Raw genomic sequence first — 20,230 nt, forward strand, 5'->3', positions numbered from 1 at the left:
AAGGCGTCGTTGTCCCTGCAGGGGGGCCACGTGCTGTCACAATGGTTCATCATTCAACACACCTGATTCAAATTAACGGTCGTCACCAGCTTGTCATCAAGGTCTGGACAACTCTGTTGGTGTCACAGCTACTTTTATCACGGTGTGCTGAAGCAGGGAAACATCTGAAACATGCAGGAATGTGGCACTGGAGGACTGGAGTCCGAGACCCCTGCTGTGGACCAACAACTAACCAGGAATGGGTCATATTTTCATCGAACGGTTAGTTGTCCTGTTAACGGTTCATTAATACTAATATATCTTCACTTGTTTTACCTTTGACAACATATCTTTGTCTCACTTTTCTCTGTTCTTTACTTTCATTACTATGGAACCAACTTCCAATCTGGGTTAAGGAGGCTGACACCACCTCCACCTTTAAAACTAAACTTAAAACATTTCTGTTTAGTAAAGCCTATAGTTAGTGTTTAGTGAACCTCTAGCTGGTGTTGGTAAATCTCTAGGTAGTGTAAACTCTAGTGTGCCAGAGTCGTTCCTGTAGTTTCTTGTGCTAGTCCTCCCTTCTCCTCCCTTTTCTCTCTTTTGTCCATGTTGCAGCATCCTTTGCCGGACACCGGAACCTGCAGTGTGGGAGTGAGAGGGGCAGGGTAACGGCCCGGGCAGGCGGGGGAGAGGTTTGTCGGTCAAGACTCCTCTCCCTGGCCCTGCCCCTTCTCAAACCTTTCCCCGACCCTGCACCCCAACCTGGGACTTGATGATTGGGCCGGAGCTTCGGGAGCTGTGTGCTGGCCTGCGGTCCCCACCCCTGGTCATCCCGTTGCTGCTTCCACCTGCCTGCTGTGCTGCTGCCGTCCCTGACCCACCAGTCTGGCCCTCGGCAGGAGGGTCCCCCCTTATGAGCCTGGTCCTGCTCAAGGTTTCTTCCCTCCTAAAGGGGAGTTTTTCCTTGCCACTGTTTGGCTTAAGGTTTTTCTCCCACTAGGGGAGTTTTTACCTGCCATTGTTTATGTAATAACTGCTCGGGGGTCATGTTCTGGGTATGGGTCTCTGGAAAGCGTCTAGAGACAACTTTTGTTGTATTAGACGCTATATAAATAAAATTGAATTGAATTGAATTGTTCTTCATCCTTTTTTTCTCACTCTCACTTTTCAGGAGCTAGGTGTTCTCTCTGAAAGGGGGTTTTGTCCCTTGCTAGTGTTTTTTTGACAGTTGTTTGGGGGTCATGTGATTGGTCTCTGGAAAGCACGTAGATTGTATTGTATTGACTCTATACTATATAAAGAAAAGATGCGAGCACGACGAGAATGGGATTCGAACCCATGCGTGCAGAGCACAATGGATTAGCAGTCCATCGCCTTAACCACTCGGCCACCTCGTCTGTTTTGTTAGGCTATTCTATTTCAACCAGTACTCACTCAACTAGCCCTCACTCAACTAGGCCTTACTCAAATAGACCTAATTTAACTATTCCACATTCAGCTAGTCATCATTAAACTTTTGCTTATCAAATAGCACTCTTTCAACTAGTCCTTACTTAACTAGACCTCATTTAACTAGTCCTCATTCAGCTAGTCATCATCAAACTATTGCTCATTCAACTAGTCCCTACTCAACTCGTCATCATTCAACTGGTCCTCATTTAACTCGTCTTTAATCAACTAGTCCCCACTTAACTAGTGGTTATTTAACTGGCCCTCATTCAGCTATTGCTTTCTCAATGAATCCTTTTCCAACTACTCCTCATTCTACTAGTCCTTACTGAATTAGTTCTCATTTAACTTGTCCTCATTCACCTAGTCCTTGCTCAACTAATCTTCATTCAACTAGTCCCTACTCAGCTAGTCTTCATTCAATTATTTCTTACTCAACTCTGCATCATTCAACTATCCCTTATTCAACTCATCCTCTTTCAACTAGTCCTTAGTAAACTAGTCCTCAATCAACTCAACCTTATTCAACTCGTCCTTGCTCAGTAAAACCTCATTCAATAAGTCCATACTCAACTAGCCCTATGACCAATGTCTGCTGTCTACACCTGTTTATATAGTGGTCTCTGTAGACCAAAAACTAACCAGGAATAGATCATATTTACATCGAACTGGTAGTTGTCCTGTTAACGGTTCATTAATAATAATATATCTGCACTTGTTTTACCTTTGACAACATATCTTTGTCTCACTTTTCTCTGTTCTTTCTCACTCTTCTTTCTCTAGCCACCTGGGGGGTATTCCAAGAAGGAGGTTGAAGAAGAAAAATAAGTTTTGTGTCCTGAAATGTCCTTAATTCTCAAAACAGTCATATCAGCTATGCACCTGTTGTTTAATGTAACTGTGAGAGAGGCGCTTGTTCACACGGGAAGCTCAGTCCCGTGTGAACCAAGACTTAGCGTGAGAACTGGCAAGCGGGGGTTGGAGGGGCCCTTTCAGCCCCCTCCGCGAGCTGTCGTATAAAGACGGAAAAAGCCGGAAGTCGGGTCAGAGACAGCTGCGGGTCTAGTGCACGGACGCCGAGCGGGTTGATGGCTGCTCTGCCCCAGGACTTTCCGGCTCTCCAGTCCTTTGTGTGTCGAGGTAAGAGTTATCAAAGCCTAGCCCCTGTGTAATTGTTTGTTGCTCTGCCATTTGCGGGGGATAACCTGACACAGTTATCCTAGCAAAGGGCAGTTGTGTGTGAGTCTTTTTGTGTGCACTGCTCGCTAATAAATGTATTCATATCTTATAGCAAAAGCGAGTGTGTGTCTGATTAATTTTTGCACAGCCGACCGCTCCCGAGCCTAAAATGAGTTTCTCCCAAAACAGAGGTTTACTGGCTAAACTGGGTATGTTAACCCAGGTGTAGCCCTGTGGGGATTTGAGATTAAAAAAGCATTAATTAGTGTTAAAAAGTCATTTATTAGAGTTATTTTCAAAATAAATAACCTTTGTGATTGAAAAGAAAGAAAAAAAGGTTAATGGTTATGTTATGTCAAATGTTTATTTGTGTTATAAAAGAAGTGCATTTAATATGTTTTTATTTCATGATTGTGAATGTTAATGAGGCATTTTGCTGATGTTGAAGGTACAGGAGTAAATGTATGTATTTTATTTTGAAAAGCCGGGTACGGATGTTGGTCGGGTTGAGAGAAAGGACGCGAAGAAGACGCAGGGGAGACACGAGGAGAAGGCGCAGGGAGGACGGAGCAGAGAGACGCAGGAGAGACGACACGAGAGCGGAGGAATGACGGTTGGCAGGAAAGCAGACAAAACGTGGACAACTTTGGCTAAAAGTCTGTCGAGTTTTCTGTCTGTTTCACCAGAGTCGAGCAGGAGTTCGGCCAGGACTCTGAGAAGACGTGTGGTGATGGTCGTGTGCGGTCCAGTGGCAAACTGAACCCGAGAACGACCATGCAGCAAAGCTAGAGGCTAGTCCAGCCGCACGTGGTTTCCCGGGACGTTGTGGAGGGCGCGGCCAGCTACCTGGACGGCAAGGACCGGGAGAAAAGCGGGCGTGGAGCCGAGCAACGCGGGATTGGCAGTGGCGGTTCCTCAGGACGGGTCCTCTTCGCAGAACCTCATCTCTCCTCCGGCCATCAGTCTGTGTGTGTGTGTGTGGATACGACACTCGGGGGGTAAGGTACCTTTTTTCTTTTGTCGCCATTTCATGGTGAAACAGCCATTTTGTTTTAGGCTTCAACGCACACAAGCTTCATTCAGGCCTGCAACGTTGGGACAATTAATTGAGTGCTCAATTTAATTGGCACGTGTTTTATTTTGGAGTTTATGGAGACCCTTTAAAGTGGGATATATTATATTTTTGCATTTTGTGAAAGAACTGTTTTTGTTTTATCTGTTTCAAACCAAGTTTTGAGTAAACGATTTATTTTTTGGAAAACTGGTTTGGTTATTGAATGTAACAGGTGGTATTTTTTAAGTTTATTACACAAACCCCATTTTTTTGTTTGGAGGAAAAAAGAGCTCAGGTTAGCCACCTCTCGCTTATAGGTTTTCACCCTAGAGAGGCGCTACATAAAATGGAGGCACCGCTGGGATTATTTTAATGTGGGTTTTTTGTGTTTTCTGTAGGTTTTGAGTTGTAATCTCTGTGTTACCTGTTAAGCTAAAATGGAGACTGAGCTCCAAGCAGAGTTAAAGGGATGGTGCCGTGGCGAGTCGATAGATGAAGCTCATGCAGTCATGGTTATCATTAAAGAGGATGTAGACGCTCATGTGATTGAAGAATCCATGCAAACCGTGAAGAGTTTGGGACGTGTGCGTATCAGAGGCCGAACTTTCAACCTAAGACGCAACCAATACCAGGTTTTGTGTGAATGCAGGGAAGAAGTTAAAGGAGACATGGTTCCCTCTGAAGTGTTTCCTATTGATGGTGGAGATCCATGGTCTGTCGTCCTAGTAGCTCAAGGTACTCAGGATGGTGGACCAGTTTCTGAATCCCCACCAGCTGAAAGTCAGAAGGGTGAGAACCTCAGCATGTTATTCCCTGCCGAAGAGGCTGTAGCCAAATCAACAGAGGCTATACTGCGAGCAGTGAGTGGTTTGATTGATAAGACAGCGAAACCATCAGGTGAACATGGAAGCTATCGCCGCCTACGGGTTTTCTCTGGTTTATCTCCCACACCAGCAGGAGAAGAGCAGTTTGACCACTGGTTGGGTCAAGCACGACTCCTGGTAGAAGAGTGTGAATGCTCGATAAAAGAGAAAAGGCGTCGACTGATGGAAAGCTTACGAGGTCCTGCTCTGGACATTCTAAACGCAGCTCGGGCCAGTGATCCTGATGTGAGCCCTGACGATTGTTTAGAAGCACTTGAGCATGCGTTTGGGACAGCAGAATCAGGGGAAGAGTTGTATTTTGCTTTCCGCTTACTACAGCAGCAACCAGGTGAGAAGCTTTCTGACTTCCTTAGGCGGCTAGAACAGTCGTTGGGCAGGGTCGTGCGGAGAGGTGGTCTTCCCCCGGGTTATACAGACAGAGCCAGGCTTGAACAGTTGTTGCGTGGGGCTATAGCATCTGACCTGATGCTGGTCAATCTTCGTCTGAGGGAGAAGAAGGAAAAACCCCCAACCTTTCTTCAGCTCTTAAGAGACATACGCACTGAGGAGGAATATGAGGCCTCAAGAAAACAGCTTACACCTATAGTGCAGAGTGCGTATAAGGAAAATGTTGTTGCGAAACAAACTGAAATCCAAAACTTACGGTCGGAGATCAGAGAGGTCAAATCCTTAGTTGCTGCTGTGGTTTCTAAGCCGGCTCAAGATGTGTCAGATAGCCAGGAGAAGAAAACTCCCCTAAACGCTGCGCCCAGTGAGTGCAGTGCTGATAGTGAGATAGCAGCTTTAAAAAAACAGTTAAAGCACCTACAACAGAAGTTCACTAACAAAGTAGCTGAACCTAGAGCCTCTGTTTCCACTGTAAATGCCTCGAAACCGGTAGCCAGCGTTCCCCAACGATCATTCAAAATCTCAGAAGAAGATTTTTGTTATCGATGTGGAGAGGGTGGGCATTATGCTGGGAAGTGCCAAAACCAGGAAAACCAGGCTAAGGTTATCAGGAGACTTATTCAGGCTCTGAAGGTGTCAAAAAACAGGCCGTCGAATAATGCCACTGTGAGTAGAGTTAACTGCTCGGTGGTGGAAAGTAAAGCGGACATATCAGAGACAACAGGTATACCCGATGGGTTGGTTGGTCCACCTAGCCTGATGCCATTGAAGGTTAATGGACAACCCTGCACTGCTTTGATGGATAGTGGCTCGCAGGTGACGATCATATTTGAGCCCTGGTATCAGAAACACCTATCAGATATCCCCATTCATCCGGTGTCCCGTCTTTCCCTGTGGGTTTTGAGTGAATCTGGAGATAGCTACCCATACCGTGGTTATGTGGTGGTTGACTTGGAGTATCCAGCTGAGGTGTTGGGGACCAGTCAGACGGTTACGGTCCTTGCACTCATTTGTCCTAGTCCAGGGACTGGAGATGAGATACCTATTGTGGTGGGAACCAATACTAGTCATGTTAGACGTTTGGTGGACCAATGCCAGAAAAATGGTCTTGATGTCGAAAAAACACTTGGTTTTCGGGTGGGTGTCAAAGAAGATCAGTCTGACTTACATGGAGCTACGTTTCAGCTTAGTAATGATGAGGCTGGGCGGGTCCGATGGATGGGTCCTGGCCCTTTGACCTTACCTTCAGATGGTGACATTCAAGTGGTGTGCAAGGTTGAGTTGAAGAAACCTGTCGGGGGTGAAATTCTAATGGTAGATTCCGCACCGGCAGCTGCATTGCCTGCTGATGTGTTTCTGCATCCCATGGTTGTGCCCAGTGGGGCTTTGGATGTCAACAGTTTGAAAGTGTTAGTGAAGAACGACTCTTCAAGAGAGACTTCCCTACCTGTGGGAACAGTGATTGGAGGTATGTACTACGTTGATTCGGTAGTCACTATTCCTAACAAGGAGACAGGCTCCACAGACTTTGATGAAAGCGTGATAAACTTTGGAGATTCTCCCATCTCCGAACAATGGAAAAACAGACTACGAAAGAAACTGGCTCAGAAGTCTCATGTTTTTTCCATGCAGGAGTGGGACATGGGATTGGCCGAAGGGGTGGAGCACAAGATCCGCCTTACTGATCCCCGGCCTTTCCGTCAACGATCACGCCGCCTAGCCCCAGCCGACCTAGAAGATGTGCGAAAGCATTTGCAGGAGTTAATGCAGGCGGGGATCATAACTGAGTCACGAAGCCCCTATGCTTCCCCAATAGTGATAGTTCGAAAAAAGAATGGAGCTATTCGGATGTGTATAGATTACAGGCTTTTGAATAGCCGAACCACACCTGATCAATATACCACGCCCTGCATTGAAGATGCACTGAATGCTCTTACTGGGAGTCAGTGGTTCTCTGTTCTGGATTTGCGTTCAGGTTACTACCAGATAGCCATGTCCGAAGAGGATAAAGAGAAAACGGCATTTATATGCCCGTTAGGATTTTTTCAGTTTGAGCGCATGCCACAAGGCATTACAGGGGCTCCAGCAACCTTTCAGAGGTTAATGGAGAGGGCGGTAGGAGACATGAACCTCCTGCAGGTGCTGGTGTACCTTGACGATTTGATAGTGTTTGGTAAGACGCTCGAAGAACACGAAGAGAGACTGCTCAAAGTCTTGGATCGTCTTGGAGAAGTTGGGTTAAAGCTGTCGGTAGACAAGTGTCAGATATGTTTGCCGAGGGTCAAATACCTAGGGCATATTGTGTCTGCTGAAGGGGTCGCGCCCGATCCTGATAAGATTGAGGCTGTAACCACCTGGCCTAAGCCAACAAACCTGAAGACGTTGCAGTCTTTTCTGGGTTTTTGCGGTTATTACCGTAGGTTCATACAGAACTATGCTGCAATCGTTAGACCACTGACTGAACTCACCAAGGGCTATGCTCCAACGCAGAAGAGAAATAAGCTTGCCCCAGGTGTAGACAAAGTCTACCTGAAAGAGTCAGAGCCTTTTGGAGACAGGTGGGACAAATCCTGTACAGATGCGTTCCACCAGATCATCCGCTGTTTGACCCATGCCCCTGTACTGGCTTTCGCTGATCCACAAAAGCCGTACATTCTGCATGTAGATGCGAGCTTGAAGGGTCTTGGGGCCGTATTGTACCAAGAGTACCTTGAAGGCCTACGACCGGTTGCGTTTGCGAGTCGAAAGCTGAGTTCGTCAGAGAAAAATTACCCCATACATCAGTTAGAATTCTTGTCCCTTAAGTGGGCAGTAGTCGACAAATTTCACGACTACTTGTATGGAGCAATTTTCACTGTACGCACCGATAACAATCCGCTGACGTACGTGCTGAGTACAGCCAAACTCAGTGCGGTAGGGCATCGCTGGCTGGCTGCTCTATCAACGTACGAGTTTGATGTACAGTATCGCCCTGGGCGACAGAATATTGATGCCGATCTCTTGTCGAGAAACATGCCAGGTGCAGATGATTATGGTTGGGTGACACTCCCGCAGTCTGGGGTCAAGACTATCTGCCAGAAAGTCGCCATTCCAGAAGCTGCTCACATAACGCCTGTGTATGTTGCGCAGCTCGGGGCATCCGCTCACTGTGTTCCAGATGTTTATGCATTCCCAACACACATGGAGCTGAAGTCACTAGAACTCATGAGCAAAGAGAGTCTCAAGAAGGCTCAAGAGGTTGATGAGGCCATTGGACCAGCCATCAAGGCTCTTAGAAATGGATGTTGGCCTGAGGAGGCAAACATGAGTCCAGAGTTGTTGAGGTTTAAGAGAGAAGCAGGAAAGCTGTCCATGAAGGATGGCATGCTGTACCGTTACAGTAAAAGACCCTCCGGGGAGGTGGTCAGTCAGTTGGTCCTGCCAATAGAGTTCCGAGAGACTGTCATGAGGGCTATGCACGACGACCTTGGCCATCTGGGGCAGGAAAGAACGGTGGACCTGCTCCGCAGTAGATTCTTTTGGCCTCGGATGTTGGTGGATGTCGGGGAGTACATCAAAGATTGTGTAGAGTGTATTACACATAAGACACCGGTACAGAGAGCTGCTCCATTGCACCAGATCGTTAGCCATGGGCCTATGGATTTAGTGTGCATGGACTTTCTTTCTCTAGAGCTTGATTCCAAAGGCATTAGTAATGTGTTGGTCGTTACGGACCACTTTACAAGGTATGCGCAGGCCTTTCCTACAAAAAGTCAGAAGGCACCAGTGGTGGCAAAGGTCCTGATGGAAAAGTACTTTGTACACTATGGACTGCCCTCCAGGATCCACTCGGATCAAGGAAGGGATTTTGAGAGCCGGTTGATTAAAGAGCTGATGAACTTGATGGGAATACGCAAGTCGCGAACAACTCCTTATCACCCCCAGGGTGACCCTCAGCCGGAAAGGTTCAACCGAACATTACTTTCTATGCTGGGTACGCTAGGGCGAGAAAAAAAGCGCTCATGGAGTCAGCATGTGCCCTACTTAGTCCATGCGTACAATAGTACTAAGTGTGATGCCACGGGGTATTCGCCATACCATCTAATGTTTGGCCGTGAAGCGAGACTTCCGGTAGATGTATGTTTTGGAACGTCCCCTGATGGCGCTGAAGATGTGTGCCATACACGATATGTCACAAAACTTAAAGAGGATTTGAAGCAGGCTTATAAGTTAGCCTCCGAGGCTGCAAACAAAAGACACCAGAGAAACCGAAGGTTGTATGACCGCAGAGTTACCTTTCAGTCCATTGAAATCGGTGATAGGGTTTTGCTCCGGAACTTGGGCCTGAGAGGAAAACACAAACTGGAGAGTAAGTGGAATCCTGCTCCTTATGTGGTCATAGGGAAAATGCCGAACCTGCCTGTGTTCAAGATAAAACGGGAAGATGGAACAAGAGGGACTAAAACTATGCATAGGGATCACCTTCTTCCTATAGGCCAGTTGGTGAGAATACCTCCCACTGAGGAGCTTGAATGCCCAACAGATAGGCGCAAGACCAGAGCAGTCGCAAGAAGGCAAAGACAGAAAGAAGCCAGACCAGAAACTCAGGAGTTTCAGGAGTTTTCTGACTCGTCCTCCGACATGGAATATTATGTCACTCATCACGCCAGTTGTAGGGACTCAGTCCCGAGGGTGACATCTACTTCCAAGTCAGTGGTTGAAGTTGAACCTGACTCTGAACCAGAACCAGACGATGACTCTGAAAGTGATCATGATCATGAATCTATACATGTCCATGAGCATATTTCTGACGGTGAAGATGATGGTCACAGATCTGAACATGAATCTCAGGGTGAGAGGAATGAGTGTGAAAGAGAAATAACGTTGGAAGAAACCCGTGACGTTGTTTCTGAGTCTGATCAGGAAGAGGAGGTGTTCGAGGGTCAGGACAGAAGAGGGGTAACTCAACCTGTTCCGAGAACTATTCCTAAGAGAGCGGTTAAGCCGATTGTTAAACTGACCTACGATGAGCCGGGTAGACCGAGAGATCAGGCTCTGACTATTGTTCACAGAGGGATAGTCATCAAGATAGGGAAACACTAGTTATACTGAGGTATTACACTCTTTTATTTTCATTTTCTTGCTCCTTAGTTAAGTTTGTTACAGTCTGATGAGGACATACAGACATTTTAAAAGGGGGAGAGTGTAGCCCTGTGGGGATTTGAGATTAAAAAAGCATTAATTAGTGTTAAAAAGTCATTTATTAGAGTTATTTTCAAAATAAATAACCTTTGTGATTGAAAAGAAAGAAAAAAAGGTTAATGGTTATGTTATGTCAAATGTTTATTTGTGTTATAAAAGAAGTGCATTTAATATGTTTTTATTTCATGATTGTGAATGTTAATGAGGCATTTTGCTGATGTTGAAGGTACAGGAGTAAATGTATGTATTTTATTTTGAAAAGCCGGGTACGGATGTTGGTCGGGTTGAGAGAAAGGACGCGAAGAAGACGCAGGGGAGACACGAGGAGAAGGCGCAGGGAGGACGGAGCAGAGAGACGCAGGAGAGACGACACGAGAGCGGAGGAATGACGGTTGGCAGGAAAGCAGACAAAACGTGGACAACTTTGGCTAAAAGTCTGTCGAGTTTTCTGTCTGTTTCACCAGAGTCGAGCAGGAGTTCGGCCAGGACTCTGAGAAGACGTGTGGTGATGGTCGTGTGCGGTCCAGTGGCAAACTGAACCCGAGAACGACCATGCAGCAAAGCTAGAGGCTAGTCCAGCCGCACGTGGTTTCCCGGGACGTTGTGGAGGGCGCGGCCAGCTACCTGGACGGCAAGGACCGGGAGAAAAGCGGGCGTGGAGCCGAGCAACGCGGGATTGGCAGTGGCGGTTCCTCAGGACGGGTCCTCTTCGCAGAACCGCATCTCTCCTCCGGCCATCAGTCTGTGTGTGTGTGTGTGGATACGACACTCGGGGGGTAAGGTACCTTTTTTCTTTTGTCGCCATTTCATGGTGAAACAGCCATTTTGTTTTAGGCTTCAACGCACACAAGCTTCATTCAGGCCTGCAACGTTGGGACAATTAATTGAGTGCTCAATTTAATTGGCACGTGTTTTATTTTTGAGTTTATGGAGACCCTTTAAAGTGGGATATATTATATTTTTGCATTTTGTGAAAGAACTGTTTTTGTTTTATCTGTTTGAAACCAAGTTTTGAGTAAACGATTTATTTTTTGGAAAACTGGTTTGGTTATTGAATGTAACAGGTGGTATTTTTTAAGTTTATTACACAAACCCCATTTTTTTGTTTGGAGGAAAAAAGAGCTCAGGTTAGCCACCTCTCGCTTATAGGTTTTCACCCTAGAGAGGCGCTACACAGGGTAAATGGTAAACCCAGGATTTCCGTTCCAAAATGGTCAGGTTAAGTAAGTCACCATGGTAACATAGGCTCTGAACATAACCTGGTAGGGGGTAGGTTTTATGCCGGTTTTGTTCAGGTTTTGTTCAGATAACCCAGTTATGTTTGGGTATTTAAGCGCAAATTCAGGAGGGCTGCTGCTTGTTACACATAGAAGCCCAAATTGTCCGTTCAATTCACCGTGAGAGGATGATAAGACCACTATATGACATTTTGGCTTTCCCCGATGAGTATTTGCGAGTTTTTCAGCAGAATCCCTCATTTATTTGGGTAACCTTCTCCATCCATACACTGTAAACCCTAATAAGTTCACAGAACTCAAACTTTTTTGTAACTGATTACCCAAAAATATTTTAGTGATATTTTTAAATGTTTTAAGTAGGGCTGTTCAAGTTAGTGCGTTAACGACGCGTTAACTTAACGTTCTCTTAACGCCGACGATTTTTTTAACGCACACGATTAAAAAAAAAAAAAAAAAAAATATGCAAAAAAATGTGCATATCATTTCAGGCGCTTGACGGCACCCGTAGTTCGAGGAAAAGTCTGGTGAACTGAAAGATGGAGAATGAAAAGCGACTTTTGAACAGCAAGTTCACTTTCAAAAAGATGCCAGATGGTTCGCTGGACAAGACTGAAGTTATTTACATGTACCATCGATTCGAAATGAATTACCACCGAAGTACGTTGAGTCTCAAATACCAGAGAGCGCAGCGCTGCTCCGCCCCCCCCCCCCCCTCGTCAAAATCAGACAACGCTGGATAGCAGCTTGCATAAAAGGACGAGTCAAATCAAATCAAACTGCATTTGTTTAGCGCTTTTCTTACAAAATAAGAAATGCAACGCAAAGCGCTTTACATAAAACTCAACAATGCTCCCCCCCCGCCGCACACACACACACACGCGCGCGCACAGACGGGCGCACACTGCGATTCGCACTGAGGATTCAGGTGAGGAAATGGCTGAGTTACTCCCGTTCCGTTACATGTGCACTTTATTTGTTTGTAATTCAGTTTTTGTATCCCCCTGTTTTTAACCCACTTAGGAGAAGGGGATATTTTTTTAGCCTTTTATTTTCCTCCATATGAGAGACATAATTACAGGGAAAATTTAACTGACCAATGCACTTCTTGTACAATGTTTGTGATGCATATGGTTCATTGTTTTACACTGAGCTGCTTAAAACAGGAATCTTAAGTTAGTCTTTCCAAGTGTAAAGTTGGGGACTACATTGTGTTTGTATTTATGAAGGAATGTTACATTCAGGTCAAAAGATTTTTTTGTGGAAATTGAATAAACATTGGCATAAAGCAGCATATTTGCCGGCTCGAAGGACTGCCATTATTTTTCATCTTCCCAGAGCGGGACTCTATTTCATCACTGTACTCGGCTATGGCTTTGCCACTGCCATCTACTTTGGTTGGGACATCTGAGTTGTTACACCACGTGTGTTTCCACATGTTACAATCAAAAAGGGCTAGTGGCGCAATGGATAACGCGTCTGAGTACGGATCAGAAGATTCTAGGTTCAACTCCTGGCTAGCTCAAAAAATCCTAATCTTTAATCCTCTCCCAGTCACAACCTTGGTAGTGTACACGTTTCATCTTCTGTGTCATTTATTTACTTGCTTTTTTCATTTGTCTCTGTGTATGCCCGGAAATGTACACTTGAAAGGTGCCGCAGGATAGGCCGTCTTCCATAATGTTTCCAAAACTGCCCCGGCTCATGCATTATGATAGTAATATAGTCTTTCATAGGACCTCTTTTATTCATTCTCTTCCTTCCTCATATCTCATTCGAAGCAAATGCCCTTACCTTTAGACAGGGGCGGCACACCTCCGTAAACTCTTCTTCCAACCTCACACTGTGTTCACTCTCATAACTGCAGAAAGCGAGCACATATCTAAAGCTGGGTACACATACCCTTTCAAGCTGTGATCGTATAGGGGTGAGTACTCTGCGTTGTGGCTGCAGCAACCCCGGTTTGAATCCCGGTCACAGCACCCCTGTGGCAGCAAGAGTGCTTCTCAAAGTTTTGGAAAAAGAAAGAAAAGGTGCCACGGACACAACAAAATCCACTAGGGTGTTTGGATCAGATTTACAGACCATTCACACTTCAATTGATTGCGGTGGAGAGGGCGGGTGCTACGGCCCGGACACTTAGCCAAGGACAATGGACTCTGCCAGTGGTAAGGACCCGGCAAGCGGCGCATAAGGGAGACAATAATTAATTTAAAATGTTTCCTTTTCCCAGTTTCAGGCCTTGGTAGAAGAATACACAAGTCATGGAGCTGTCAACATGCATCCTCCTTCGATAGCTCAGTTGGTAGAGCGGAGCACTGTAGAACCAGTAAAACAGGTATCCTTAGGTCGCTGGTTCAACTCCGGCTCGAAGGACTGCCATTATTTTTCATCTTCCCAGAGCGGGACTCTATTTCCTCACTGTACTCGGCTATGGCTTTGGCCACTGCCATCTACTTTGGTTGGGACATCTGAGTTGTTACACCACGTGTGTTTCCACATGTTACAATCAAAAAGGGCTAGTGGCGCAATAGATAACGCGTCTGAGTACGGATCAGAAGATTCTAGGTTCTACTCCTGGCTAGCTCAAAAAATCCTAATCTTTAATACTCTCCCAGTCACAACCTTGGTAGTGTACACGTTTCTTCTTCTGTGTCATTTATTTACTTGCTTTTTTCATTTGTCTCTGTGTATGCCCGGAAATGTACACTTCAAAGGTGCCGCAGGATAGGCCGTCTTCCATAATGTTTCCAAAGCTGCCCCGGCTCATGCATTATGTTTGTCTTTCATGGGACCTCTTTTATTCATTCTCTTCCTTCCTCATATCTCATTCGAAGCAAATGCCCTTACCTGACGACAGGGGCGGCACACCTCCGTAAACTCTTCTTCCAACCTCACACTGTGACACTCTCATAACTGCAGAAAGCGAGCACATATCTAAAGCTGGGTACCCGTACCCTTTCAAGCTGTGATCGTATAGTGGTGAGTACTCTGCGTTGTGGCTGCAGCAACCCCGGTTCGAATCCGGGTCACAGCACCCCTGTGGCAGCAAGAGTGCTTCTCAAATTTTTGGAAAAAGAAAGAAAAGGTGCCACGGACACAACAAAATCCACTAGGGTGTTTGGATCAGATTTACAGACCATTCACACTTCAATTGATTGCGGTGGAGAGGGCGGGTGCTACGGCCCGGACACTTAGCCAAGGACAATGGACTCTGCCAGTGGTAAGGACCCGGCAAGCGGCGCATAAGGGAGACAATAATTAATTTAAAATGTTTCCTTTTCCTAGTTTCAGGCCTTGGTAGAAGAATACACAAGTCATGGAGCTGTCAACATGCATCCTCCTTCGATAGCTCAGTTGGTAGAGAGGAGGACTGTAGAACCAGTAAAACTGGTATCCTTAGGTCGCTGGTTCAATTCCGGCTCGAAGGACTGCCATTATTTTTCATCTTCCCAGAGCGGGACTCTATTTCATCACTGTACTCGGCTATGGCTTTGGCCACTGCCATCTACTTTGGTTGGGACATCTGAGTTGTTACACCACGTATGTTTCCACATGTTACAATCAAAAAGGGCTAGTGGCGCAATGGATAATGCGTCTGAGTACGGATCAGAGGATTCTAGGTTCAACTCCTGGCTAGCTCAAAAAATCCTAATCTTTAATACTCTCCCAGTCACAACCTTGGTAGTGTACACGTTTCTTCTTCTGTGTCATTTATTTACTTGCTTTTTTCATTTGTCTCTGTGTATGCCCGGAAATGTACACTTCAAAGGTGCCGCAGGATAGGCCGTCTTCCATAATGTTTCCAAAGCTGCCCCGGCTCATGCATTATGTTTGTCTTTCATGGGACCTCTTTTATTCATTCTCTTCCTTCCTCATATCTCATTCGAAGCAAATGCCCTTACCTGACGACAGGGGCGGCACACCTCCGTAAACTCTTCTTCCAACCTCACACTGTGACACTCTCATAACTGCAGAAAGCGAGCACATATCTAAAGCTGGGTACATGTACCCTTTCAAGCTGTGATCGTATAGGGGTGAGTACTCTGCGTTGTGGCCGCAGCAACCCTGGTTCGAATCCGGGTCACAGCACCCCTGTGGCAGCAAGAGTGCTTCTCAAATTTTTGGAAAAAGAAAGAAAAGGTGCCACGGACACAACAAAATCCACTAGGGTGTTTGGATCAGATTTACAGACCATTCACACTTCAATTGATTGCGGTGGAGTGATAAATGTGAGAACTGTGGAATAAAAGAAAACGGTGAACATATCCTAATGCACTGTAACAGGTATAAAATAGAAAGAGAGCGGCTACAGGAAAAAGTGAGAGAGGCAGGACGTGAGTGGAATTTGAAGGGGATACTGGGAACAGAGGGAGAGGGGGTTGAAATCACCAGAAAGGCACTAATTCATTTCCTAAAAAACACTAGGCTGATAAACAGAATTTAAACCGGGCTAAATGAAATAATTTCACACACTCTTGTACAGTAGGTGGCGGTATGCACCTGAAAGTTGCTTGCGATCCGCCAATAAACTGAGAGAAGAAGAAGAAGAAGAAGGTGCTCTCTCTCTCAGACCAGGCAGCCTCACCTTGGTGCCAGGGTTGCTCCTGTGTTTCTTTTGTTTGTGTTGCTTGAGGATGGAGGTCTGTCAGTTTGGTTTTCTTTCCTCGGTTTTTGTTTTGAGGTTAGGTTCCTGCTCTTGTTAGGTCAAGGAGGGAGGTTCTGGGTCCGACGGCCCATTGCGTGGTTGGCTCAGGTTTCCCTCATGGTCTTTTCCTTTATTGTTTTGTTTGGTCAGGCCTCCAGACTCGTTTTGTTAAGTTATGGGTTCTTTTCTTTGGTACATGAATAAAACCTGCTTTTTATACGCAACTGAAACTCGAGTGTGGTGTCCTTGATGTTCTGGTCACAGAGTTGAGCCGAGTGTTCTAACTGGTGATCGTAACATTTGGGGGCTCGTCAAACAGTATTTGTTGGTAGTAGTTGTATTACCATGGTGTGAAATAGGGTATTGGTGTGTCATTGTTTGGGGATGCCATCTCGAGTTGTGCATTTGTGAGGTTGCTTTTGGTAGTAGTTGGTTGCGCTAAAATGGACTTTAATATAGATGATTTTGTTAGTGCTCCCACTCGTGATAAGTTGGAGGGTTGTACCAAGGATCATCTTACCCTTATTGCGGAAAGGTTTGAGATTTTTGTCAAGCAGGGGAAGAAACAGGTGATTAAAGATCAGCTGGTGGCTGCATTGGTGGAGCGGGGATTGTTGTCAGCTGGTGAGGGTGCCTCTTCTAGATCTGGGGAGGCGGGTCTCGCTGAGCAGGTGAGTTTGAAGGAGATTGAGTTGGAATTGCGTCGGCTGGATTTGAGAGAAAAGGAGATGGATTTTGAGATAAGAAGGCTTGAGGAAGAGACGAAACGTGTGGTACGTTTGAAAGAATTAGAGCTTACTGCGTCTTCACAGGCTTCGCAGCTTTCATCTGCGCAATCACCTGGTTTTGATGTGAGTCGGTGTATTCGGTTTGTCCCCACATTTCGCGAGGAGGATGTGGATACGTATTTCATTCTCTTTGAGCGAGTTGCGACATCGTTGGGGTGGCCCAAGAATAAGTGGTCACTGTTGTTACAGTGTGTACTTACTGGCAAAGCTCAGGAGGTTTACGCAGCATTGTCTTCTGAAAGTAGCCTGGATTACGATCAGGTTAGGGCTAGTATTTTGAAGGCATATGAGCTCGTGCCAGAGGCTTATCGCCAGAAATTTTGCAGGTGTAAGAAGCAGGACTCTCAGACATATGTGGAGTTTGCTCGTGAGAAGGAGACGTTATTTGATCGGTGGTGCGCAGGTGTGGGGGTTAAAACTCTGGAAGATCTTAGGGCCTTAGTGCTTATTGAGGAGTTTAAAAATTGTGTGCCTGAAACGGTTGCCACGTATCTGAATGAGCAGAAGGCCGTGAAGTTGTCTGGTGCTGCGTCTCTTGCGGATGAGTATGTACTTACCCATAAGTCCGTGTTTGGTAAGCGATCTGCTGTGCAGGCTCAGTTTGGTGACAACACTCCTAAGGAAGGTTCAAATGCAATTGTGGTACCAACTAAGGCAAGTGGTTCTGATGGTGCGGAGGGGAGGCCTACCAGGGAAGAATGGGGAACTAGGGAAAGCCCTGTGTGTTTCTATTGCAGGAAGCCAGGACACATTGTTGCAAATTGTTATGCTCTGAATAAGGAGAAGGGGCCTGTTGCCTTGGTTAAAACAGCTAGTCCTGTGTGCCAGTTGGCTTCACTGCCAAATGAATCTGAACTTGGCGTGTATGCTCCATTTCTTATGGAAGGTTTTGTGTCCTTGATTGAGAAGGGGGATAGGGTCCCCGTAACGATTTTGAGGGATACAGCAGCGTCACAGTCCTTCATGTTGAGTCATGTGCTGCCATGAGTCAGCTGGGGATTCTGGTGTCCTTGTACGCAGGAGAAAACACTGACGCCAACCCGTTTGCCGAGTACATGTGGATGGAGAACGAGGAGGAGTATAACAGACAGGTGGAGGAGCTGCTGGAGCGGGAGTTCTTGGAGCGCTGCTTCCAGGAAATGCTGGAGGAGGAGGACCAGGACTGGTTCATCCCTTCACGTGATCTCAACAACCAGGGGGTGGGGCAGCACCAGCAGCAGCTCAACGGCCTGTCGGCCAACGATCACCACAGCAGCCTGGAGGAGGTGGCGAGGAGGAGCATCTTGAATCCTGAAGCAAAGGAGTTCATCCCGGGAGGGATAATGTTGTGGCCAATGTGTTGTTGGGCATGTGGATTTATATTGTAGTGATTTGTTTTTTTTTTGTTTTTTTTCCTGTGTATGTGAACAAAAAAAAAAACGATAATCACTAATTTAGGGTGGGGGTGTTATGCACTCCCTTCCCCCCCTTTTTTCTTGTCTCCCTTCAGGTGCTCTGCATCAGGCTATGGCGATGGCTTTGGCCACTACCCTCTACTTTGGTTGGGACATCTGAGTTGTTACACCACGTGTGTTTCCACATGTTACAATCAAAAAGGGCTAGTGGCGCAATGGATAACGCGTCTGAGTACGGATCAGAAGATTCTAGGTTCAACTCCTGGCTAGCTCAAAAAATCCTAATCTTTAATACTCTCCCAGTCACAACCTTGGTAGTGTACACGTTTCTTCTTCTGTGTCATTTATTTACTTGCTTTTTTCATTTGTCTCTGTGTATGCCCGGAAATGTACACTTCAAAGATGCCGCAGGATAGGCCGTCTTCCATAATGTTTCCAAAGCTGCCCCGGCTCATGCATTATGTTTGTCTTTCATGGGACCTCTTTTATTCATTCTCTTCCTTCCTCATATCTCATTCGAAGCAAATGCCCTTACCTGACGACAGGGGCGGCACACCTCCGTAATCTCTTCTTCCAACCTCACACTGTGTTCAATGACATAGCTGCAGAAAGCGAGCACATATCTAAAGCTGGGTACACGTACCCTTTCAAGCTGTGATCGTATAGTGGTGAGTACTCTGCGTTGTGGCCGCAGCAACCCCGGTTCGAATCCGGGTCACAGCACCCCTGTGGCAGCAAGAGTGCTTCTCAAAATTTTTGGAAAAAGAAAGAAAAGGTGCCACGGACACAACAAAATCCACTAGGGTGTTTGGATCAGATTTTCAGACCATTCACACTTCAATTGATTGCGGTGGAGAAGGGGGGGTGCTACGGCCCAGACACTTAGCCAAGGACAATGGACTCTGCCAGTGGTAAGGACCCGGCAAGCGGCGCATAAGGGAGACAATAATTCATTTAAAATGTTTCCTTTTCCCATTTCAGGCCTTGGTAGAAGAATACACAAGTCATGGAGCTGTCAACATGTATCCTCCTTCGATAGCTCAGTTGGTAGAGCGGAGGGCTGTAGAACCAGTAAAACAGGTATCCTTAGGTCGCTGGTTCAATTCCGGCTCGAAGGACTGCCATTATTTTTCATCTTCCCAGAGCGGGACTCTATTTCATCACTGTACTTGGCTATGGCTTTGGCCACTGCCATCTACTTTGGTTGGACATCTGAGTTGTTACACCACGTGTGTTTCCACATGTTACAATCAAAAAGGGCTAGTGGCGCAATGGATAACGAGTCTGAGTACGGATCAGAAGATTCTAGGTTCAACTCCTGGCTAGCTCATAAAATCCTAATCTTTAATACTCTCCCAGTCACAACCTTGGTATTGTACACGTTTCTTCTTCTGTGTCATTTATTTACTTGCTTTTTTCATTTGTCTCTGTGTATGCCCGGAAATGTACACTTCAAAGGTGCCGCAGGATAGGCCGTCTTCCATAATGTTTCCAAAGCTGCCCCGGCTCATGCATTATGTTTGTCTTTCATGGGACCTCTTTTATTCATTCTCTTCCTTCCTCATATCTCATTCGAAGCAAATGCCCTTACCTGACGACAGGGGCGGCACACCTCCGTAAACTCTTCTTCCAACCTCACACTGTGACACTCTCATAACTGCAGAAAGCGAGCACATATCTAAAGCTGGGTACACGTACCCTTCCAAGCTGTGATCGTATAGTGGTGAGTACTCTGCGTTGTGGCCGCAGCAACCCCGGTTCGAAACCGGGTCACAGCACCCCTGTGGCAGCAAGAGTGCTTCTCAAATTTTTGGAAAAAGAAAGAAAAGGTGCCACGGACACAACAAAATCCACTAGGGTGTTTGGATCAGATTTTCAGACCATTCACACTTCAATTGATTGCGGTGGAGAAGGAGGGGTGCTACGGCCCGGACACTTAGCCAAGGACAATGGACTCTGCCAGTGGTAAGGACCCGGCAAGCGGCGAATAAGGGAGACAATAATTCATTTAAAATGTTTCCTTTTCCCAGTTTTAGGCCTTGGTAGAAG

The 20,230-nt window shown here is 46.2% G+C and overlaps 1 protein-coding gene and 8 non-coding genes across 9 annotated transcripts; 8 read left to right on the forward strand and 1 right to left on the reverse strand.

The window, feature by feature from the left end:
• Positions 1-1,297: 1,297 nt before the first annotated feature.
• Positions 1,298-1,379, reverse strand: trnas-gcu (transfer RNA serine (anticodon GCU)). Its single transcript has one exon. It is a non-coding gene; the product is annotated as a tRNA-Ser (tRNA).
• Positions 1,380-12,803: 11,424 nt separating this feature from the next.
• trnar-acg (transfer RNA arginine (anticodon ACG)) lies at positions 12,804-12,876 on the forward strand. The gene has a single exon. It is a non-coding gene; the product is annotated as a tRNA-Arg (tRNA).
• Positions 12,877-13,638: 762 nt separating this feature from the next.
• Positions 13,639-13,727, forward strand: trnay-gua (transfer RNA tyrosine (anticodon GUA)). The gene is given in 2 exon segments: positions 13,639-13,675; positions 13,692-13,727. It is a non-coding gene; the product is annotated as a tRNA-Tyr (tRNA).
• A 966-nt stretch (positions 13,728-14,693) lies between these two features.
• On the forward strand, positions 14,694-14,782 carry trnay-gua (transfer RNA tyrosine (anticodon GUA)). The gene is given in 2 exon segments: positions 14,694-14,730; positions 14,747-14,782. It is a non-coding gene; the product is annotated as a tRNA-Tyr (tRNA).
• A 2,988-nt stretch (positions 14,783-17,770) lies between these two features.
• On the forward strand, positions 17,771-18,341 carry LOC133451764 (polyadenylate-binding protein-interacting protein 2B-like). Its single transcript, XM_061730905.1, has 2 exons — positions 17,771-18,128; positions 18,277-18,341. The coding sequence occupies exons 1-2, from the start codon at positions 17,771-17,773 to the stop codon at positions 18,339-18,341; spliced, it is 423 nt and encodes a 140-aa protein (XP_061586889.1).
• Positions 18,342-18,382: 41 nt separating this feature from the next.
• On the forward strand, positions 18,383-18,455 carry trnar-acg (transfer RNA arginine (anticodon ACG)). Its single transcript has one exon. It is a non-coding gene; the product is annotated as a tRNA-Arg (tRNA).
• Positions 18,456-18,832: 377 nt separating this feature from the next.
• On the forward strand, positions 18,833-18,904 carry trnah-gug (transfer RNA histidin (anticodon GUG)). Its single transcript has one exon. It is a non-coding gene; the product is annotated as a tRNA-His (tRNA).
• Positions 18,905-19,210: 306 nt separating this feature from the next.
• On the forward strand, positions 19,211-19,299 carry trnay-gua (transfer RNA tyrosine (anticodon GUA)). The gene is given in 2 exon segments: positions 19,211-19,247; positions 19,264-19,299. It is a non-coding gene; the product is annotated as a tRNA-Tyr (tRNA).
• Positions 19,300-19,887: 588 nt separating this feature from the next.
• Positions 19,888-19,959, forward strand: trnah-gug (transfer RNA histidin (anticodon GUG)). The gene has a single exon. It is a non-coding gene; the product is annotated as a tRNA-His (tRNA).
• The last annotated feature ends 271 nt before the right edge of the window (positions 19,960-20,230 follow it).

The sequence above is a fragment of the Cololabis saira genome, chromosome 10 (genome assembly GCF_033807715.1).
Source record: "Cololabis saira isolate AMF1-May2022 chromosome 10, fColSai1.1, whole genome shotgun sequence".
Lineage (NCBI taxonomy): Eukaryota > Metazoa > Chordata > Actinopteri > Beloniformes > Belonidae > Cololabis > Cololabis saira.